An 18,557-nucleotide genomic window follows, 5' to 3' on the forward strand; every position below is an offset into this window, starting at 1 on the left:
CCCCCCCCCCCCCCCCTAGTCTGGCCCTGCACATGTTTTAACCTCCAGAAAGGCGCACACACGTACCTACTCACGCGCGCGCAGCGCACACATGCACTCACACACATATACACACACAGGATAGCTCCTGCCAATTAACGTCGCTGTCCCCCTCCCTCTTTTTTTGTCAGAGAGAAAATAAGAGAGATCGAGAGAGAGAGTCTGTAAGGTATTTTCTTACACCCGCTTTCTCAGTGGTCTGTTGTGTTAAGTGACCGGAACGGTCGCGGTTTGTGCACACAAGTAACCTCGAGTTCGTGATCTCGACACGGTTGATTGAATCAAAGGAGATATTGGGGGAATGCATACCCGGCTCATATTACAAACCTTGAGTCTAGAAGGGTAATATTTTGAATGTCCAAGTCAACTATTCGGGGCTATCTATCCTCTCTCTCTCTCTATGTACATATTGATCACCTGGTGTTCGGAAGAAGCATTGTTGGTTTTCAATACAGAAGAATATCAGATCAATCAACGTGATCAATCACTGAGTCACAATTTGGAGACATTTTAATTCTTACAAATCAGGCCGATACCACGCTAAACAAACCAACATCAACAACAGGAATGCCATGAAAAACAAACGCAACATAAGACAAACGTGTATTGCTATTAGTGTAGCCAGGCGGCCGACACGGCGTCTTCTGTGGGCGGACTGAGAGAGAGAGAGAGGGGGGGGGGGGGGGGAGGGGGGTGCGGACGGCGGACGAGAGAGGGGAAGCTCATCCGACCAACCAACCCTAGAACGTGTTGCAGTTGTTGTCTTTTTAAGCCGTATGAGACTGAAATCGAGCACGTCAAATTAAATAGCGCCAGGCCTTCATTCAAACAAAATGTACTTTGTTTCTTTGTCAACAAAGCCATAAAGCGTCGGACACTGAGAGGACAAAGTACTCTGACGTTAAAGAGGAGTTTTAACAGAAGGGGGATGGGAGAGTAATCACATCTTGAGGGGGGGGGGGGGGGGGGGCTGTCAGAATGACTGCCTTTATCGGCTGTAAAACGATGGCCAGCCGATCCGCCGTTAATCAGCATTAAAGATGTGTTTCCCGTTTGTAAAATGTCGGTTCTTGGCTTGCTTGTCCAAACGTGGGAATTAAAATTTGTTAGGGAGACGGTACACGCACATACAAATAGACAGACGCACGCACGCACAGATAAGGGCGCACACTACCACACACAAACACACCGCCCCGCCCCCGAAGTAACTAGTTGTATTCTAGAGCTTGGTACGATTTGCAGTTGCCTTTTTTTCAGGCAGAACTTAATTAAATTCCCGCTTCCCGTGAGAAAATTATGCTCACTTTGTCAGACCTGCCCGGGTTCTAACCTCGCTGAACAAGTTATACAAATCAGTGGATAAGACCACTCCTCCATTTGGAAACAAACCAAAAATCACTGAATATCTTGACTGTTTCCTGCGCAGGGTGCAAATTTTAGATGAATTAATTTCGCAGAGTGCCACTATAGTGACGTTTAAGAAATTCATCTACCAAAAAGAAATTTCCCCTTTGCACCGACAAATGATTTTTGTTATGTGTTAAAGTGGAGGGATGATCTCACACGCCATGTAAAACCTTGGCCAGATCTGAGATGTAGAGCCGAACAGGTTTCACGGGAAGGATTTCGTGCTTTGGAAATTGTCCCGATTGATTTTAATTAGTACCTGTGTGACAGCTTCTTTAGGTGTGCAGTTGAGTTATCAGCGGCTGTGCCCAAGTCTAAATGTGACCACTTCAAGCAAGTTGTCCCCTCGCGCTAAATAGGGGTAGGGTATGTCTTGCCTCTGACGTCACGTATTATATTTCATGAGGGGGGTGGCTATACCGTCCGGTGAGGCGTTTTCGTTACTTACTGAGATTACAACAAAATGCTATTCACTGCACTTTATTCTGAATATTCTAGTTGCTGATGTCGGACACATCATGCAATTTGTTAATGCCATTTTGTTCCCACCCAAAGCTCTGAACGTGTAAAACTGTCACTGACCCAACACTGACGCAGTTTTGAAGTTTGTAAGAGTTGGAACTGGTAAGTCTAAGTGAATATTAAAAGATGGTATGAAGAGCCTCTCTTCCCTGCCATACAATCGGTTGTGGTCCTCCCCCCGCGGGCTAGGGGGGAGAATTTACCCGATGCTCCCCAGCATGTCGTAAGAGGCGACTAACGGATTTTGTTTCTCCTTTTACCCTTGTTAAGTGTTTCTTGTATGGAGTATAGTCAATTTTTGTAAAGATTTTAGTCAAGCAGTATGTAAGAAATGTTAAGTCCTTTGTACTGGAAACTTGCATTCTCCCAGGAAGGTTTAGTGCTTTTGTGAACAAGAAACAATTGACAAGTGGCTCTATCCCATCTTCCCCCTTTCCCCGTCGCGATACTAGTAACCCTTCGTGGTTGAAAACGACGTTAAACACCAAATAAAGAAAAGAAAGAAAAGGTTGTGGTCCGGTTGGGGGGACTGAAACAAACAACAGAACCAATCCAGTACCGCGATACCAAACAATGAGACACTGAAACAGACACACGCTGATTAAAGTCAGAATTAGTCACGAAATAAATTGGACGATACATATGAGTAGAGTTTTTTCTCTTTTTCTTTTGTTTGCCTGGAAGCAGTGAAACGTACACTTAACTAAAAACTCTTTTAAAAAAAATGTGTTTTTAAAAAGTGTCCAGAAACACTTGAACTGAAAGACGAACAGAATCTTACGGGCAGCGATTTTCAGCCGACTTTCATACACGATTGAATCGATGGCAAGTTGGTTGAAAGTAAGTTGGTTGTAAATCGCCCATATGAGCACAACTTTAACGGGTACACCTTTCGGCAGCAATGAATGCCCATGGCAAAAGTGGGTCAATGAGTATAACAGCGTGAATAGCGGCACGGGTGGATTTGTAACGAAATCGCTACAGCTAGCGGTCACGAACACGCACACTGCCGCACGCGGCCACCAAGATTTGCAATACAAACTTTTCGTGGTCGCGCTGTCGCAAGGCCAAACTGAAGAATAAGTTGATCATACAACTGTGGAGGGTCACAATACAGTGGCCACTAATCTTGGTCAACATGGACTGGACAATACCACGAACATAGCAGTAGCGTTTTGAAGGTAAGTCTGCAATGATAGCATAATGGGTGCGTGTTTCTCGACGTGTTATGATGGGGCATTGCGAAATGTCTCGGATTAGAAGCTTGGGTAGCAAGATTTGGGGTACGACTGCATGCATGCTCGGCTGTTTTAAGTATGTGTGCTCTTTGACTGAGGGAAGTCAGTGATTATACGGGTTTGTTGATTAATTAACTGTGTGTTTTATAGCAGGTATATATAGTCGCAGTGTCCTTGTTTTGTTGTCCGTTTTTGGTGAACCACTTAACAAACTTGTGTTTACCTCTACCTCTCTCAGTCTCTCTCAGTCTCTCTCTCTCTGTAAGATAAGGCCCAGCCTTAAATAAATAAAGTTTAGTCTCAGTCTCTGTCTCAGTCTCTGTCTGTCTGTCTGTCAGTCTCTCTCTCTGTATGTGTGTGTGTGATTATGCTCAGCAGCTTTGTAAGGCCAAAAAAAAAAAATAGGTGTGGTTACGGTAACATAGCCAAAAAAAATAGGGTAGGTAGGTAGGCAATCACTTTTTTTTTTTTTTAACTTTTTTTTCTAATGTGTACAAATTAAACCTACTTGACAGGGAAATAAGTGTGCGACTCGGGCGTTTTCGCTTTCATTGCGTTTTTTGCACTCGTTTTTTTGTTTTGTTTTGACAAATGTAATAAAAAGTTATAGGATCGGCCCCTAAAATTAGGGTAGGTCGGGTTACCGTAACCACACCTATTTTTTTTTTAGGCCTAATGTACTTGCATATATATATAGCCCTATACTAATACATTTAGTAACTAGTACTGTGTTCGGGGTCCTGATTTGGCCTATATGGTCCGCTGGACCCAAAAAGCAACAACTAACTAATCAACTAATACTGTGTTCAGGTGCTGGTAATGTATGTGAGAGTAAGTGTCCCCAGCCTACCCTTGATGAAGCATGTGCCTAATTTCCATCATGGGTTCCTTTTGGGAACATTAGCTGCTGAAATAGCATTTGTACAAAGCGTTTAACTAATTGGCCTATTAACTCATTTTATCTCAAAAGAATCTTTTGTAATGACTGATTACAGAGTGACAAAATAAATTATAGACTGTGTTGGGGGAACACAAACTATTATCGTAAGTGGAAACCTGATAGAGATCCTACAGTTTCACTGCGGATTAAAATGATATGACAGGAGTGTTTGAATGCAAGTCACATACAATAGTAGAAGTCTTTCAAATAGGGTTTAAGTAGGCAGCTTTCTATACATGTGCTTCAGAATCTGAGGTAACTGTCATTGGCACATCATAGATATTACGTCAATTTATATTTTTTTGATTGTAATTAAACTCAATTTACAATTTTTGGTTACTCCCCCTAGTAATGATTATTATCGGATGAAGCTGATCCTATTATTTTGTGCTGAACCTATAACTTTGTTAATCATTCTAGAAAAAAGTTAAGTTCACAGACAATAGAATGGTTGACACCCGATACCCTCAGAAATGAAACATGCACAATACAAGATACATGTAACAACAAAAACAACTACCAACCTACCGTACATCATTCTTTTATCTCATAATATTATTTAACTCTAATCCAGTCTTTATTTATTTATTTTTTTCATGTTTGCTTCACAGGAAAAGAGAGTATGAAGCTGGTGGTACTGGTGGTGGTGGTGGTGTTGTCAGTGGCAGACTGGACTCCAAAAGTCCAAGCCATTGACGATGACCATCACTACCTCAACAGCTTTGCAGTACAGGTGGATGGAGGACTGCGGGAGGCACAGACTGTGGCTTCTGACCTGGGATTTCTGGTTCACCGAGAGGTTAGTAATGTATACTGTAAAAATATTGATTTACAAGGGTAGAGTTGATGAAACAAGCAAGACTAATCAAACACACACAGATGTATGTATATATACGCACAATTGCACACACGCACTCATGCACACACGCACGCACACACACACACACACACACACACACACACACACACACACACACAGTGTTGTTTTTACTGTAGCACTAAAGAAAATGCAAATCAAGATTATAGAGGGGGATCAAATCAACAAGCATTAAACTTTGTGTTTTTGCATCAGAAAACCTGGTATTCACAGACGTGTACATCAAACAGGAAAACAAAATTAAAATAGAATCAGTAAAATTTCAATTGAGGATCAGCATTTCAAAAAATAAAATTGAAAGTTAATGTTTGGCTAAGGGGGTTTCCTTCTTATGAAATAGTCTCTGTTGCAACAGGAAACTGCATAGCTTTAAAAACAAATTGTTTGATTTAGTATTTTTATTTGACTTTCAATTGCAGCTGCCAAACATTGGTGTGTTCGTACTAAAACATCCTGATGTGAACTACCGCTCCAAACGAAGCTCTGAGCTCCACATCTCTCGTCTCCAGTTACACCCAAAGGTGAGCAAATCATAGTGTTTTATCTAATTAACAAACAGAGAAGAAGAAAAAAACACGGAAGGAGGTAGAGATAGCAAATATGAAGGTTGTGAACTGTGAAAGTTGAAACACTGTGCCGACTGTGGCAAAACCACTGACAATTTTGTTTGTTTGTTAACACATTTGAGTGAAGTGTTGTATCTGTCTGGATGCTTGTTAACTGTGTGTGTGATTTTTATCATTATTTTTTGTTAGTAACATTTGTTAAGAGGTGAGATATTAGATTTAAAATTCAGACTGAATATTTTGTTATGAAGGAAAACTATGTACATGTCTAGCAGAAGACTTTATTTTGAATAAAGTGAAAAGGGAATTTTGAAGCTTTTGCTTCACGGAATATCTAGATGCAAGTGGTGTGATTTTACACACATATTTTGCAGGTTCGCTATGTACAACAGGAAAGGGAACTCCAACGTGTTAAGCGACGTATCATCTACGACAAACAGTTGGAACTTCCCATACGAGAGATCAAGGATAACTCTGTGTATCACCGCGTACAGCAGTCCAAACTGTCGACTCGAGACTTTGAGGATGATGTCACCTTTAACGACCCACTGTACAAAGATATGTGGTATTTGGTGAGTTACATTTTGCTCTGTGTCCACTGTGGTTTTCACAAATACAGTGGTACCTGTGATGAAAGGACACCCATGGGATTAGCAAAATTGCAACATTGCAGGTTGTGTGTCATAACATGTATACAATTTGGGCAAATTAACAAAGGGACAACAGAAATTAAGTGTCCTTTACTGGCAGGTGTCCTCTCATCAAAGGAGCCTCACATCACAGGTACCACTGTAATACCAAAGCTATGAGTCTCATGATATGGTTTAGAGGGGAAGCTTTTACAGTGGAACCCCCATTGTAAGACCTTAGCAAATCTGGGAAAAACAACTTTGAAACGAAGGGATCTTAAAAATGGAGGTAAATAAACAGAAATTACAAAGAGAAACTCTGAATAAAGCTAGGGAGGGGTTTCGCTTTACTGGTTTGAAAAATGCTTTCTAATAGGGAAAAATGTTCATATGGAGAAAGTATTCCTCGAGTACTGGGCACTTATATGCTTAGGGTAAACATAATTCATTTCATTTGTGTATCTCCAAAAACAATTTTGTGTTCTAGCTGTTGTGTTTTGACTTCAATATTTTGCCTTGAAAATGTGCGCAGAAAAACCACGGTCAAAGTGGGGGAGAGCGATACCTGGATATGAACGTACAGGTGGCCTGGGCCAACGGATTCAGTGGAGAGGGGGTGGTGGTCTGCATTTTGGACGACGGGGTGGACCACAACCACCCTGATCTGGCTGATAACTATGTAAGTTGATGGTGGTGGTGGTGGTGGTGATGATGGGTGTGTACGTGAGAGAGCGAGGGTGTGTGTTTGTGTGTGTCTGTACGTGCTTGAGAGGGGTGTGTGTGTGTGTGTTGTGTGTGTGCGTGAGAGAAAGAGAGAGCAGTGGTACCTCTCTTTTGAGACTGAAAATCCAAGGAATCTTAATAGAGAGGAAATATTTAAAGGGAGGTAACTTAATTAAGACATGTTCATCTGAGAAAACAAGGTTGTATAGCAGAGGGAGTCTTTTAACAGAGGGTCTTAAAACAGAGGTTCGGAACTGTAATATGTCTGCAGGATCCCAGAGCCAGTGGCGACCTGAACGACAAATCCGACAGGATGCATGATCCTATGCCCAACATGACCAACCCAGGAAACGGGTGAGTCATCTTCCTTCAGACGCCAGACAGTAGACACTGAATGTACTGGAGGGAAATATCTCTGGTCTTGGCAAGAAGATATGTTTGCACTGAAATCTGCATAGCTGTGTGTGTGTTTGTGTGTGTGTGTGTGTGTGTGTGTTTATTATTATTTTTTTATTATTCTCTTTATTTATATAGCGCCTTATCCGAAGTTCAAAGCGCTTTATGCCGTGTGAGATGGAATTTTTTACACAATATATCACGCATTCACATCGACCAGCAAACCTCAAGCCTGTTAGGCGAATGTTCACCTTTTGCGGCCTTTATTCCAAGTCACACGGGTATTTGATGGACATTTTTATCTATGCCTATACAATTTTGCCAGGAAAGACCCTTTTGTCAATAATGGTATCTTTAACGTGCACACCCCAATATAGTGTACACGAAGGGACCTCGGTTTTTCGTCTCATCCAAAAGACTAGCACTTGAACCCACCATCTAGGTTAGGAAAGGGGGGAGAAAATAGCGGCCCGACCCAGGGTCGAACACGCAACCTCTCGATTCCGAGCGCAAGTGCGTTACCACTCGGCCACCCAGTCCTATCTGTGTGTGTGTCAGTGTGTGTGTGTGTGTGTGCATGCATGCACGCATATTTGTGTGATATGGTGTGTGTGTGTAGTGCGAGAATGAGTATATGTAATTTCATGTAATTTTGGACTGATCTGAAAATTTAGAGTTGATTTTTCTTACAAATATTAGAAAGCTTTTTAAAAAATTTAATTTCAATTTTCATTCTCATTAGTTATTTGATATGCAAAGTGGATTCCCCTGTTTAACCCGAACAGCACTCTAGGATACGTTGAGCAGTTTTAGAATGTCTTGAGTCTGCAAATTCAAAAACAATATCAACACACAAAGTATAGTGCCAAACAATAGATGTGTAGATAAAAATAAGAGAATCCATGAAGAACTGTCAGCTCTTGCTGAGCATGCTTTCACAGAAAAAAAGAGTATGTTTAATTGTGTGATAAGTAATTCTGTTATTGTAAAAAGTGTAATTTGTGACCTCATCAGATATTAGTTTTATTTTCTAAAGATTTGATACATGGTATTCATCTTTGTAATGTGATTTCTTTCCTATGCATTCATGGATCTTGAGAAAAGATTTTGTAAGTTTTACAAGCTCTTCTTGTTGGCCTTAGTGCGCCTATGTGTATGTACCTGCGTGCACGCATGCGTGTGTGTGTGTGTGTGTGTAAACTGACTCAATTGTACATGTCATTTTCTCTTGATTTTTCAAGCATTACAAAAGGGAAAAACAGTTCTCAGGCACACTGTACAGCATTTGTAGCAATGCCCATAGATTCTGTTTGTAAGACTGGACATTTGCGGTCATGTTCTAAGAAAGAAAGGAAGGTCATGCAGCGCTCTAAATAATACATCAACAGTAAGTGATAATTTTGCAGAACAAGTCTCCTGGCACCTGTGAGAATAAGAATTATTGAAATGAGCAAATGACCCGTCTTCCTCTATAAATCAATTTTTAATCCGTTTTTATTTTATTCTTACACAGTCATGGCACAAGATGTGCTGGTGAAATAGCTGGTGCTGCCAACAACGATGTCTGCGGCGTTGGGGTGGCTTACAATGCCAGAATTGGAGGTGAGTTTTGACCGACAGTGGAAACAAAATTAAGAGATGTTATATTTCCAAGTATGGGACATGAATGTCATATGCTAGCTTTGATTCCTGAAGATATAATTATGATGTCAAACCTGTTGGCCCATTTTGAACATTACATGATATGCATGCATAAGCATTCGGACGTACACGCACACACATGGGCACACATGTATATGTACACAAGCACAACCAGGGGAGCAGTTTTGTATGCACGTGTGAAAAAACACACAAGCCTACATGTAATTTGCACGCACACCTACCTGTAATTTTGTACATATTTTTATTCACACATATCCAAACACATTCTCTCTCTTATTAAGCAAGTCTATGTGTATAGGTCACTCGACTTCACCTATGCAAGACTGATCTTGTAGTTCTGAGTTTTCATTGAGATTGATTTGTAATTTCTGACTCAGTTGCTGTATTTTTATTTTTGTTTTTGCATGCTACTGGATGTTTAAAATGTTATGCCATAAATTATATGCCATGTCTGTACGTGTACAGGGGTTCGTATCCTGGATGGTTCCATAACGGATTCCCTGGAAGGTGAGGCGTTGGTGTTCAACAGCGAGTATGTCGACATCTACAGTGCCAGCTGGGGTCCCAATGATGATGGCAAAACCATGGAAGCTCCAAGCTACTTTGCCTCCCAGGCTCTCAGACAAGGTGTTCAGCAGGTAAGAATAGACAAGAGTCTACACCGGTGACTTTACTACAATCAAAACTGTCTATAACGGCCACCTAAGGGAGTGACCAAAAGGGGTCATTATCGACAGATGGTCACTATGGAAGGGTGTATAATCATTAATGTAGGAAAAATGCCTCGCTTGCGTCTCCCCAGCAACAATGAGCGCTTCTGGGGTGATAACGCGAGACAACTCCTGTGATCTTGCCGCGAGGTCCCGCCTGTTACCATTGTCTTTTTACCGTATAAAATGCACGACTAACACACGAACTGTTACCAAAGCAACATGCTATTTGGGACCAATGCACTTTTTTTTTCCTTTCTCGTGTGATCTTGCCGCGAAGTTCCGCCTGTTACCAGCCGAAAGAAAGAAGGGGCATAACCTCACCAGAACCGCCTATTTTATTAGCTAAGTTCATTGTTTATAGCATACATATTTGTCTGTCTGTCCACTTAGAAGACTTAGAAGTACAGTGCATGTTCCAATAACATACCATTCAGGTTTTTTTATTCTGAAGTTTTGGTATTTGAGTTTCCTAGACTTGATTTTGAAATGTTAGCAGTCTACCTGTTTGGGATTTCTTTTACTATTTGGTTAATTGTCTGCTGAGCACACGTATTAGTCATATAAATTGAATAATGTTTTGGATGCATGAGCATATTTTGTAAGAAACGGTTAAGCTAACATGTCATGAAGCGAATTTCATCCTTTGACCACTTTAAGCTTGATCTGTTCTGTATCCTCCTCCTGCGGCAAAGTCGCTTGTTCATTTCAATGCTTGTTATGCTCTCAGGTGCCAGGAGAATGGTTCCGTAAAACTCTCACTTACTTTATTACACATGATGCATTTAGAGCGTGTACTTCAACTTGTTTATCAGATCACTTAAATATAGCTCCTACGTTTTAGGGTTGCAGTAACAATCTCCACCTACTTTGCAGGGCAGAGGAGGCTTGGGTAATATCTATGTTTGGGCGACAGGCAACGGGGGCATGAACGGTGACGACTGTAACGCGGACGGCTACACATCCAGCATAGAATCCCTGTCGGTCGGTTCCATCACGGACTGGGGGCGGCAGCCATTCTACATGGAGAACTGCACGTCCACTCTGGCCGTGGTCCCCACCGGGGGAGAGGAGTACAAGGGTCAGGAGGCTGATACTGGACAGATCAAGCTTAAAGTGGTCAGTGGTCAGATGCTTGGACTCTGTAAAATCTTAGATGTATGATTATGTGCTTGTAGACTTGTAGAATGGAGGGATTTGAATAACACATTAAAATTCAGGAAAAATGGGTAGAACATGCGTTTAGGCTTTTTGTTTGTTTTACATTACCATGGAACTCCCATATTAGGACCCCCCAATTACTTTGGCAAACGACAAAAAGAAAGAAGAAGAAGGACCCCCCAATTTAAAACTTCTTTTTAAAAATCTTGCTTTTTCAGATGGTTTGCTCATAACTTTGTAAATGTACCCCCAATTTAAGACTCCCTCCTTTTAAAGACGTGATTTTCTCAGATGGTTGGAGGTCAAGAGGGGTTCCACTGTATTAATTGTGATCTCATGCCTGCTGATGTTTTTGATTTTCAGATCACAACAGATGTAGGAGGTGGATGCATAGAAAACTTCCAAGGAACTTCAAGTGCAGCACCGTTAGCAGCCGGCTGTTTGGCCAATGTTTTGCAAGCCAAGTGAGTGACCGATGCACTATTGTAAATATTACGTTAATTGGGAACAGTTTGGTCACCTGCGACAAAAAGCTATGCTTATAATTTTGTTTGTGACTGAAGCTTGTTTATATTACAGAAATTCCTGTGATCTAACTTGCTAGGCTAGGGCAAGCTAGGATATTTAAATGTCCACGATGCAAACATGTCAGTACCACTTATACAGGTTTACATCAAAGTATTGTCTGTGAACATGAATAGAAAGCCTAATGGTACAAAGGATAAACTGTTAACATAAACTGTGAAAGTCATTCAACCCAAAATGTTCAAAATGCTCCTGATATTTTTCACTCTTTTGACTATTTCCTGGTTTCTTCTTCTTCAGCTTTTGATGATTGTGTTACTCATAGCCTGAGGCCTGCCGATGTTATGAACTGGCAAATTTGGCACATGTTTTTCAACAGCTAGTTCCCCACAGTTTTTCTCTCTGGCCAGGCCTGGTCGCACAGGGGCGCAAGGAGAGACTCATTTCCGCTGTTTCAAAAAATCTAATTTTGATTTTTTTCTCCCCACCCAGCCCTTCTCTGACATGGCGCGATGTTCAACATGTGGTGGTAAGAGGGACCAGGATTCCCAGTGCTGACGCAAGTTGGACAATCAACGGCGGTGGACATCACGTCAGCCACAAGTTTGGCTTCGGCCTGATGGACTGCGGCAAAATGGTGCAGGTTGCCCAGGAATGGAAGAACGTTCCCGAGCAGCACGTCTGCCTGTATAACCGCAGTGAACCGCAGTAAGTAGTTCGGTCTACAAAACAACACGCTTACCAAAAGTGCAGTGATTGCTATTGGTATTGGTAGTAATATATAGTTGTCTGTACCTACGCAAGAATACTTAGTGCAAATGCCATTGTTATTGTGGTGATAAACAGTATTCAAATCAGCAAAGATAATGAAAAAAAAATTTAAATCGACATTTTGACATGGTTAAGTACAGAAGTATTTCCAGTTGATGCGATCCCTGACAACCTGTTAACATTGCAAATGTTATATGTGAGTCTGTTAAGGAGGGAAAATATGCCATTTAAATTGCAAAAGGAAAAACAATCGTTGGGAGAAGAGGGTGCTGGATTGTCTGTAACTGCTTGTACAAATTCTGGGATAAATGTTAAAGTTTTGAGAGACGACTTCGAGCATTTCTCTGAGCTTTGTTTATTGTCTTGTCAATCTGACTACAACTGGGTTTTTTAAAGCAAAGTTTTTCAGTTTTTGTCTTAAATGGCCATAATGGGCACTTTAGAAACTGTATTAAAGCTTTGCTACTATATATTGACCTACCTTCCACAGAACCATAGAATTTGGTGGAACCATCTCAGACTCCATCTACATTGACGCCTGCAAGGAAGACCCGACCAAATGGATTCAGCGTTTGGAACACGTTCAGGTTCGAATCAAGCTCAGCACCCATCGTCGTGGCGACACCCACATTTTTCTCCTCTCGCCATCAGGCACACGCTCTGAACTCCTGTCTGGAAGACCTAACGATGAACACCAGGGGGCCTGGGAGTTTACCTTCATGACCGTCCATTCATGGGACGAAACCCCGGCAGGAAAATGGCGGCTTGAAATCATCGACAGGCCTCAGACAGGATCTCACTCCAGCAACAAGCTGTCTAAACTGAAAACTGCCCTTGACAATTCCAGCCCTGAGACCAAGGGATTTTTAGAAGACTGGAGTTTGATACTGTATGGCACAGCTGGGAAAAGGTACGGAAGAGACTTCTCACCCAAACAGGAAACGAAAAAGGCGTACCAACCATCAACTGTGGCTGTTCAGAGGATGAAGCGAGATGAGACTGAAAGTGCCAGAAATGTCCAGGTTAAACGAGCAAGCACTGTCAAGCGTCAAAACGAAAAACGTACAAATGTTGATAGCAATGTCTCCGAGGTCAATCTTAGCAAACTTGCTGCCCGACTGAATCACTTACTGAAACAGGAAGAAACCCATGAGCATGTTAAACGAATACTTAATAACCAGCACCCTTCAGCTGTTTCTAAGAAATCCCAACGAAATTTAGGGCACCACTCTGGCAGCCTTGATCTGGAAAAAGATGAAAATCTCTTGGAAGATGTTTTACATAGTATAGAGCATCTTCTTGCTAGAAGCAGAAAGCCGCAGACAATTCAGAATCCTCCTGATCAGAAAGTAGAATCTCAAATGCCTGGTCAAAAACAAGAGGGAAAAGATGGCAAAACTCTGAAGAGAATCCTAACTGATCTGCTCGAAGTTCTGGAAAAGTTTTAGAGACTAAAGGCAATAATGTTCATAAACTAAAGGAGCTAAACAACCAATTTCAAAGCTTTTAAAATCTGCATTATTTTTGTGAAATGAAAAACGGTAGCAAGTATTTTTGTCCCAGAACATCGGTATTTATGGTTTGTGAAGTCTAATCTGAAATATCATGATACAAAAGAAAGAAGGTGATAACTGATGTTTAATCGTTTTCTTCTTTGTATGTTTGTTGAGGTGGTTTTTGACTCACATGCGAAGCAAAAGTGAGTCTATGTACTCACCCGAGTCGTCCGTCCGTCCGTCCGGAAAACTTTAACGTTGGATATTTCTTGGACACTATTCAGTCTATCAGTACCAAATTTGGCAAGATGGTGTATGATGACAAGGCCCCAAAAAACATACATAGCATCTTGACCTTGCTTCAAGGTCAAGGTCGCAGGGGCCATAAATGTTGCCTAAAAAACAGCTATTTTTCACATTTTTCCCATTTTCTCTGAAGTTTTTGAGATTCAATACTTCACCTATATATGATATATAGGGCAAAGTAAGCCCCATCTTTTGATACCAGTTTGGTTTACCTTGCTTCAAGGTCAAGGTCACAGGAGCTCTTCAAAGTTGGATTGTATACATATTTTGAAGTGACCTTGACCCTGAACTATGGAAGATAACTGTTTCAAACTTAAAAATTATGTGGGGCACATGTTATGCTTTCATCATGAGACACATTTGGTCACATATGATCAAGGTCAAGGTCACTTTGACCCTTATGAAATGTGACCAAAATAAGGTAGTGAACCACTAAAAGTGACCATATCTCATGGTAGAAAGAGCCAATAAGCACCATTGTACTTCCTATGTCTTGAATTAACAGCTTTGTGTTGCATGACCTTGGATGACCTTGACCTTGGGTCAAGGTCACATGTATTTTGGTAGGAAAAAATGTGTAAAGCATGTGAGTCGTATGGGCTTTGCCCTTCTTGTTGTTGTTGTAGTTGTTTTGGCTTTTTAAAAATTATTTATTGTTAATTTATTGCTTACCTTAGTGTTTAACTCTTGTCATAAAAAAGTTGCATGGTGACTTGAATCGTACATTGAATAAAAATTTAAAAAATGGTATATATGAAAAAGGTCTTTCACAGTACTCAAGAACACGGACTGGTGGTTGCATCTTAATGTATATTAACAATGGGATTCTGTCTGTTTCATAGTGCATGTTTGCATTTATTTAATTTTTTTTAAATGTTATGTCTGATCATCTGTTTTCAATGAAATGCATGGCTAATCCGCTTATGTTTTAGAGAGACAAAAAAGGGAGAGAAAAAATTGATAACGTGTATTTCAACAGCATTTTCACATACTAATCCTATCTTTTTCACATGCAAATAATACTGTCCCTTTGACTGGCACAATGCCTTATGGATAAGATGCCAGCCTCCCATACAGGTTGCGTGTTTAAATCCCGGACGCGCCTGGAGGGTTAAGGCTGGAGATTTTCCTGATCTCACTTATGTGCAGACCTGCTTGTGCCTTATCCCCCTTTGTGTGTACATGCAAGAACAAGAAAGACCAACTGCACTCAGAAAAAATCCTCTGTAATCAGATGTCAGTGGTTTATAGAAACATAAAAATACCCAGTAAGTTTTCCCCCGAAAGCGGCGTATGGCTGCCTTAACAGCGGGGTAAAAATGGTCATACACATAAAAACCCACTCGTGTTAAAAACACGACTGTACATGGGAGTTTCAGATAATGAACGCAGAAGAAGAATACTGTCCCTTTCACTTCTTTCTTGATGGCGAAAAGGTTTTTTTGTGCATTGTTTTTTTTATTACATTCCATTGGTTATTGTTGAAAGGGTCCAGTTATCTGTTAAAGGTAAACATTCTTTGTATTAATATTGTGCAATCTGTTTGTGATTGGCACAGCATTCTTTTTACTGTGATATTTATGAGAGGTGAGGTAATATTTCTGATTGTTAGTTTTTTTTAATGCAAGCTTATTTGTAAAAATGCTGAAGAAGTTGTTAAGAAACTGTTAGCCTCCTATTTACTCTGCATTTGGTTGGTTTTGCTCCATGCAATTTCAGAAGCAACATTCTTTTATCTTATTCAATGATATGGGCTTCCGTTGTTAAAACACAATTGATATATTTTTTTCTTATTTTTTTTCTTGTTGACTGATGTAATTTACACTTTATGCATAATAATTGCAGCTGACAATTACTTGTTCAGACTTACTTTAATTCAGTGTTACGTTATTGACTCTTTTTTCTCTCCAATTTTGCACATGCCTGTATGCATATATATTGTTCACAATTCTAATAACATTAAAAACAGATGCATGTATGTATGTATTAGCATTTTGTCCATGTGAAAAGGCAATAAGTCGTGATTTTCTTTCCCTTCTGTTTATGGTACAAAATCCAGTGTAGATACAATGTTGTACATGTACATGTGTTTGGAGGAATGATATGTTTTTCACTTTCACTGTCTGAATCTTGTTATTTACTAATAAACTACGCAGGGAATGGTTGCCTTTGCAAAGTAAACAAGATTGTGTGAGAGAGAGAGAGAGAGAGAGAGAGAGAGAGAGAGAGAGAGAGAGAGAGAGAGAGAGAGAGAGAGAGAGAGAGAGAGAGTAGTTTGAACTCCAGTATTGCAGTAAACAATCAAAAATACCATCACATGTTTGTATATAATCCATCCTCTTCATACATTCCTATAGTCTTGATAAACTGCATAGTTTATTGGCACACTCAAATCTGTCACTACGTTTCATTGATCTTTCATAGTTTTACACACAAAAACTGAAGGCTGTGGGAAAATAAAACTTGTAACTTTGGTCAAGTGCCTTAGCTGTACTCCAGTTTGAAAGGCAGATATGAAAAAAGCCATAAAGATAACAAGGACTTTTTGATTGTGTGGATCGCTGAACAGTTACCTCCTTTGGTTTACACTGCACTGTCTCTACCCGTTGCCATTGAGAGACACATGCATGTGAACCTAACAGTGAACGTAGTAAGAAACAAGTCACGTAAGGCGAAATTACTACATTTAGTCAAGCTGTGGAACTCACAGAATGAAACTGAATGCACGGCATTTTTTTACAATGACTGTAGTTTATGCCGCTTGTGCAAAACGGAGTGAAAGTGACGAGCCTGTTTAGCGCGGTAGTGGTTTCGCTGTGCTGCATAGCACGCTTTTCTGTGCCTCTCTTCGTTTTAACTTTCTGAGCGTGTTTTTAATCCAAACATATCATATATATATGTTTTTTGAATCAGGAACCGACAAGGAATAAGATGAAATTATTTTTAAATCGATTTCGGAAATTTAATTTTGATCATAATTTGTATATTTTTAATTTTCAGAGCTTGTTTTTAATCCAAATATAACATATGTATATGTTTTTGGAATCAGAAAATGACGAAGAATAAGATGAAATTGTTTTTGGATCGTTTAATAAAAAAATAATTTTAATTACAAGTTTCCGATTTTTAATGACCAAACTCACTCATTAGTTTTTAAGCCACCAAGCTGAAATGCAATACCAAACCCCGGCCTTCGTCGAAGATTGCTTGGCCAAAATTTCAATCAATTCAATTGAAAAATGAGGTTGTGACAGTGCCGCCTCAACTTTTACAAAAAGCCGGATATGACGTCATCAAAAGTATTTATCGAAAAAAAGAAAAAAACGTCCGGGGATATCATTCCCAGGAACTCTCATGTCTAATTTCATAAAGATTGGTCCAGTAGTTTGGTCTGAATCGCTCTACACACACACACACACAGACAGACACACACACACACACACATACACCACGACCCTCGTCTCGATTCCCCCTCTATGTTAAAACATTTAGTCAAAACTTGACTAAATGTAAAAATACAGGACACTTTGAAAAAAAGCTGCAACACACACACACACAGACACACACACACACATACATGCACAAACACACACACACACATTTGTTTTAAACATAGTCCCAAAACAATCGAGAAAGGGAAACTGTTAGAAGTTTCAAGGTACATGTAATAACACATAAGCCTCATCCTCATTTTGTGTTTAATATCTCCACCTTGCCTGTAAAAAAACAACCTGTATAATTTACATTTAATGGTTGATTTTGCGGATTACTCGATGAAAGAATAATCAGATAGGGTTTTCCTTTTAATTTCCTCTCTCATTTGTTTTCATTAGTGAGAATGCAACAGTTGTACACAGTATTTTTTTTTTATTTCAAAGTTGCTGTTTGTTTTCTATGTCACTTTTTACATTTAGTCAAGTTTTGACTAAATGTTTTAACATAGAGGGGGAATCGAGACGAGGGTCGTGGTGTATGTGTGTGTGTGTGTGTGTGTGTGTGTGTGTGTGTGTGTGTGTCTGTCTGTGCGTGCGAGTGTAGACCGATTCAGACCAAACTACTGGACCGATCTTTATGAAATTTGACATGAGAGTGCCTGGGAATGATATCCCCGGACGTTTTTTTCTTTTTTTTCCATAAATACCTTTGATGACGTCATATCCTGCTTTTTGTAAAAGTTGAGGCGGCACTGTCACACCCTCATTTTTCAATCAAATTGATTGAAATTTTGGCCAAGCAATCTTCGACGAAGGCCGGACTTCGGTATTGCATTTCAGCTTGGTGGCTTCAAAATTAATTTATGACTTTGGTCATTAAAAATCTGAAAAAATTTTTTTTTTTATAAAACGATCCAAATTTACGTTCATCTGATTCTTCATCATTTTCTGATTCCAAAAACATATAAATATGTTATATTTGGATTAAAATCAAGCTCTGAAAATTAAAAATATAAAAATTATGATCAAAATTAAATTTTTGAAATCAATTTAAAAACACTTTCATCTTATTCCTTGTCCGTTCCTGATTCCAAAAACATATAGATATGATTTGTTTGGATTAAAAACACGCTCAGAAAGTTAAAACGAAGAGAG

At 39.9% G+C, this 18,557-nt stretch overlaps 1 protein-coding gene across 1 annotated transcript; it reads left to right on the plus strand.

The window, feature by feature from the left end:
- Nucleotides 1-2,958: 2,958 nt before the first annotated feature.
- LOC138962559 (PC3-like endoprotease variant B) lies at nucleotides 2,959-16,133 on the plus strand. The gene is made up of 12 exons (XM_070334414.1): nucleotides 2,959-3,149; nucleotides 4,758-4,945; nucleotides 5,443-5,544; nucleotides 5,964-6,161; nucleotides 6,751-6,897; nucleotides 7,213-7,295; nucleotides 8,851-8,939; nucleotides 9,465-9,637; nucleotides 10,586-10,828; nucleotides 11,234-11,334; nucleotides 11,888-12,103; nucleotides 12,657-16,133. Exons 2-12 carry the CDS (start codon nucleotides 4,769-4,771, stop codon nucleotides 13,612-13,614), a joined length of 2,487 nt encoding a protein of 828 aa, XP_070190515.1. The 5' UTR covers nucleotides 2,959-3,149; nucleotides 4,758-4,768; the 3' UTR covers nucleotides 13,615-16,133.
- Nucleotides 16,134-18,557: the final 2,424 nt, after the last annotated feature.

Source organism: Littorina saxatilis, linkage group LG3, assembly GCF_037325665.1.
Source record: "Littorina saxatilis isolate snail1 linkage group LG3, US_GU_Lsax_2.0, whole genome shotgun sequence".
NCBI classification, from domain to species: Eukaryota; Metazoa; Mollusca; class Gastropoda; order Littorinimorpha; family Littorinidae; genus Littorina; species Littorina saxatilis.

Excerpts from the sequence above, each read along its gene's own strand:
- LOC138962559 (XM_070334414.1), top strand. The coding sequence starts at position 4,769 with ATGAAGCTGGTGGTACTGGTGGTGGTGGTGGTGTTGTCAGTGGCAGAC. Across the intron at positions 8,940-9,464 it reads TTACAATGCCAGAATTGGAG|GGGTTCGTATCCTGGATGGT; the intron begins GTGAGTTTTGAC and ends GTACGTGTACAG. Across the intron at positions 9,638-10,585 it reads TCAGACAAGGTGTTCAGCAG|GGCAGAGGAGGCTTGGGTAA; the intron begins GTAAGAATAGAC and ends CCTACTTTGCAG.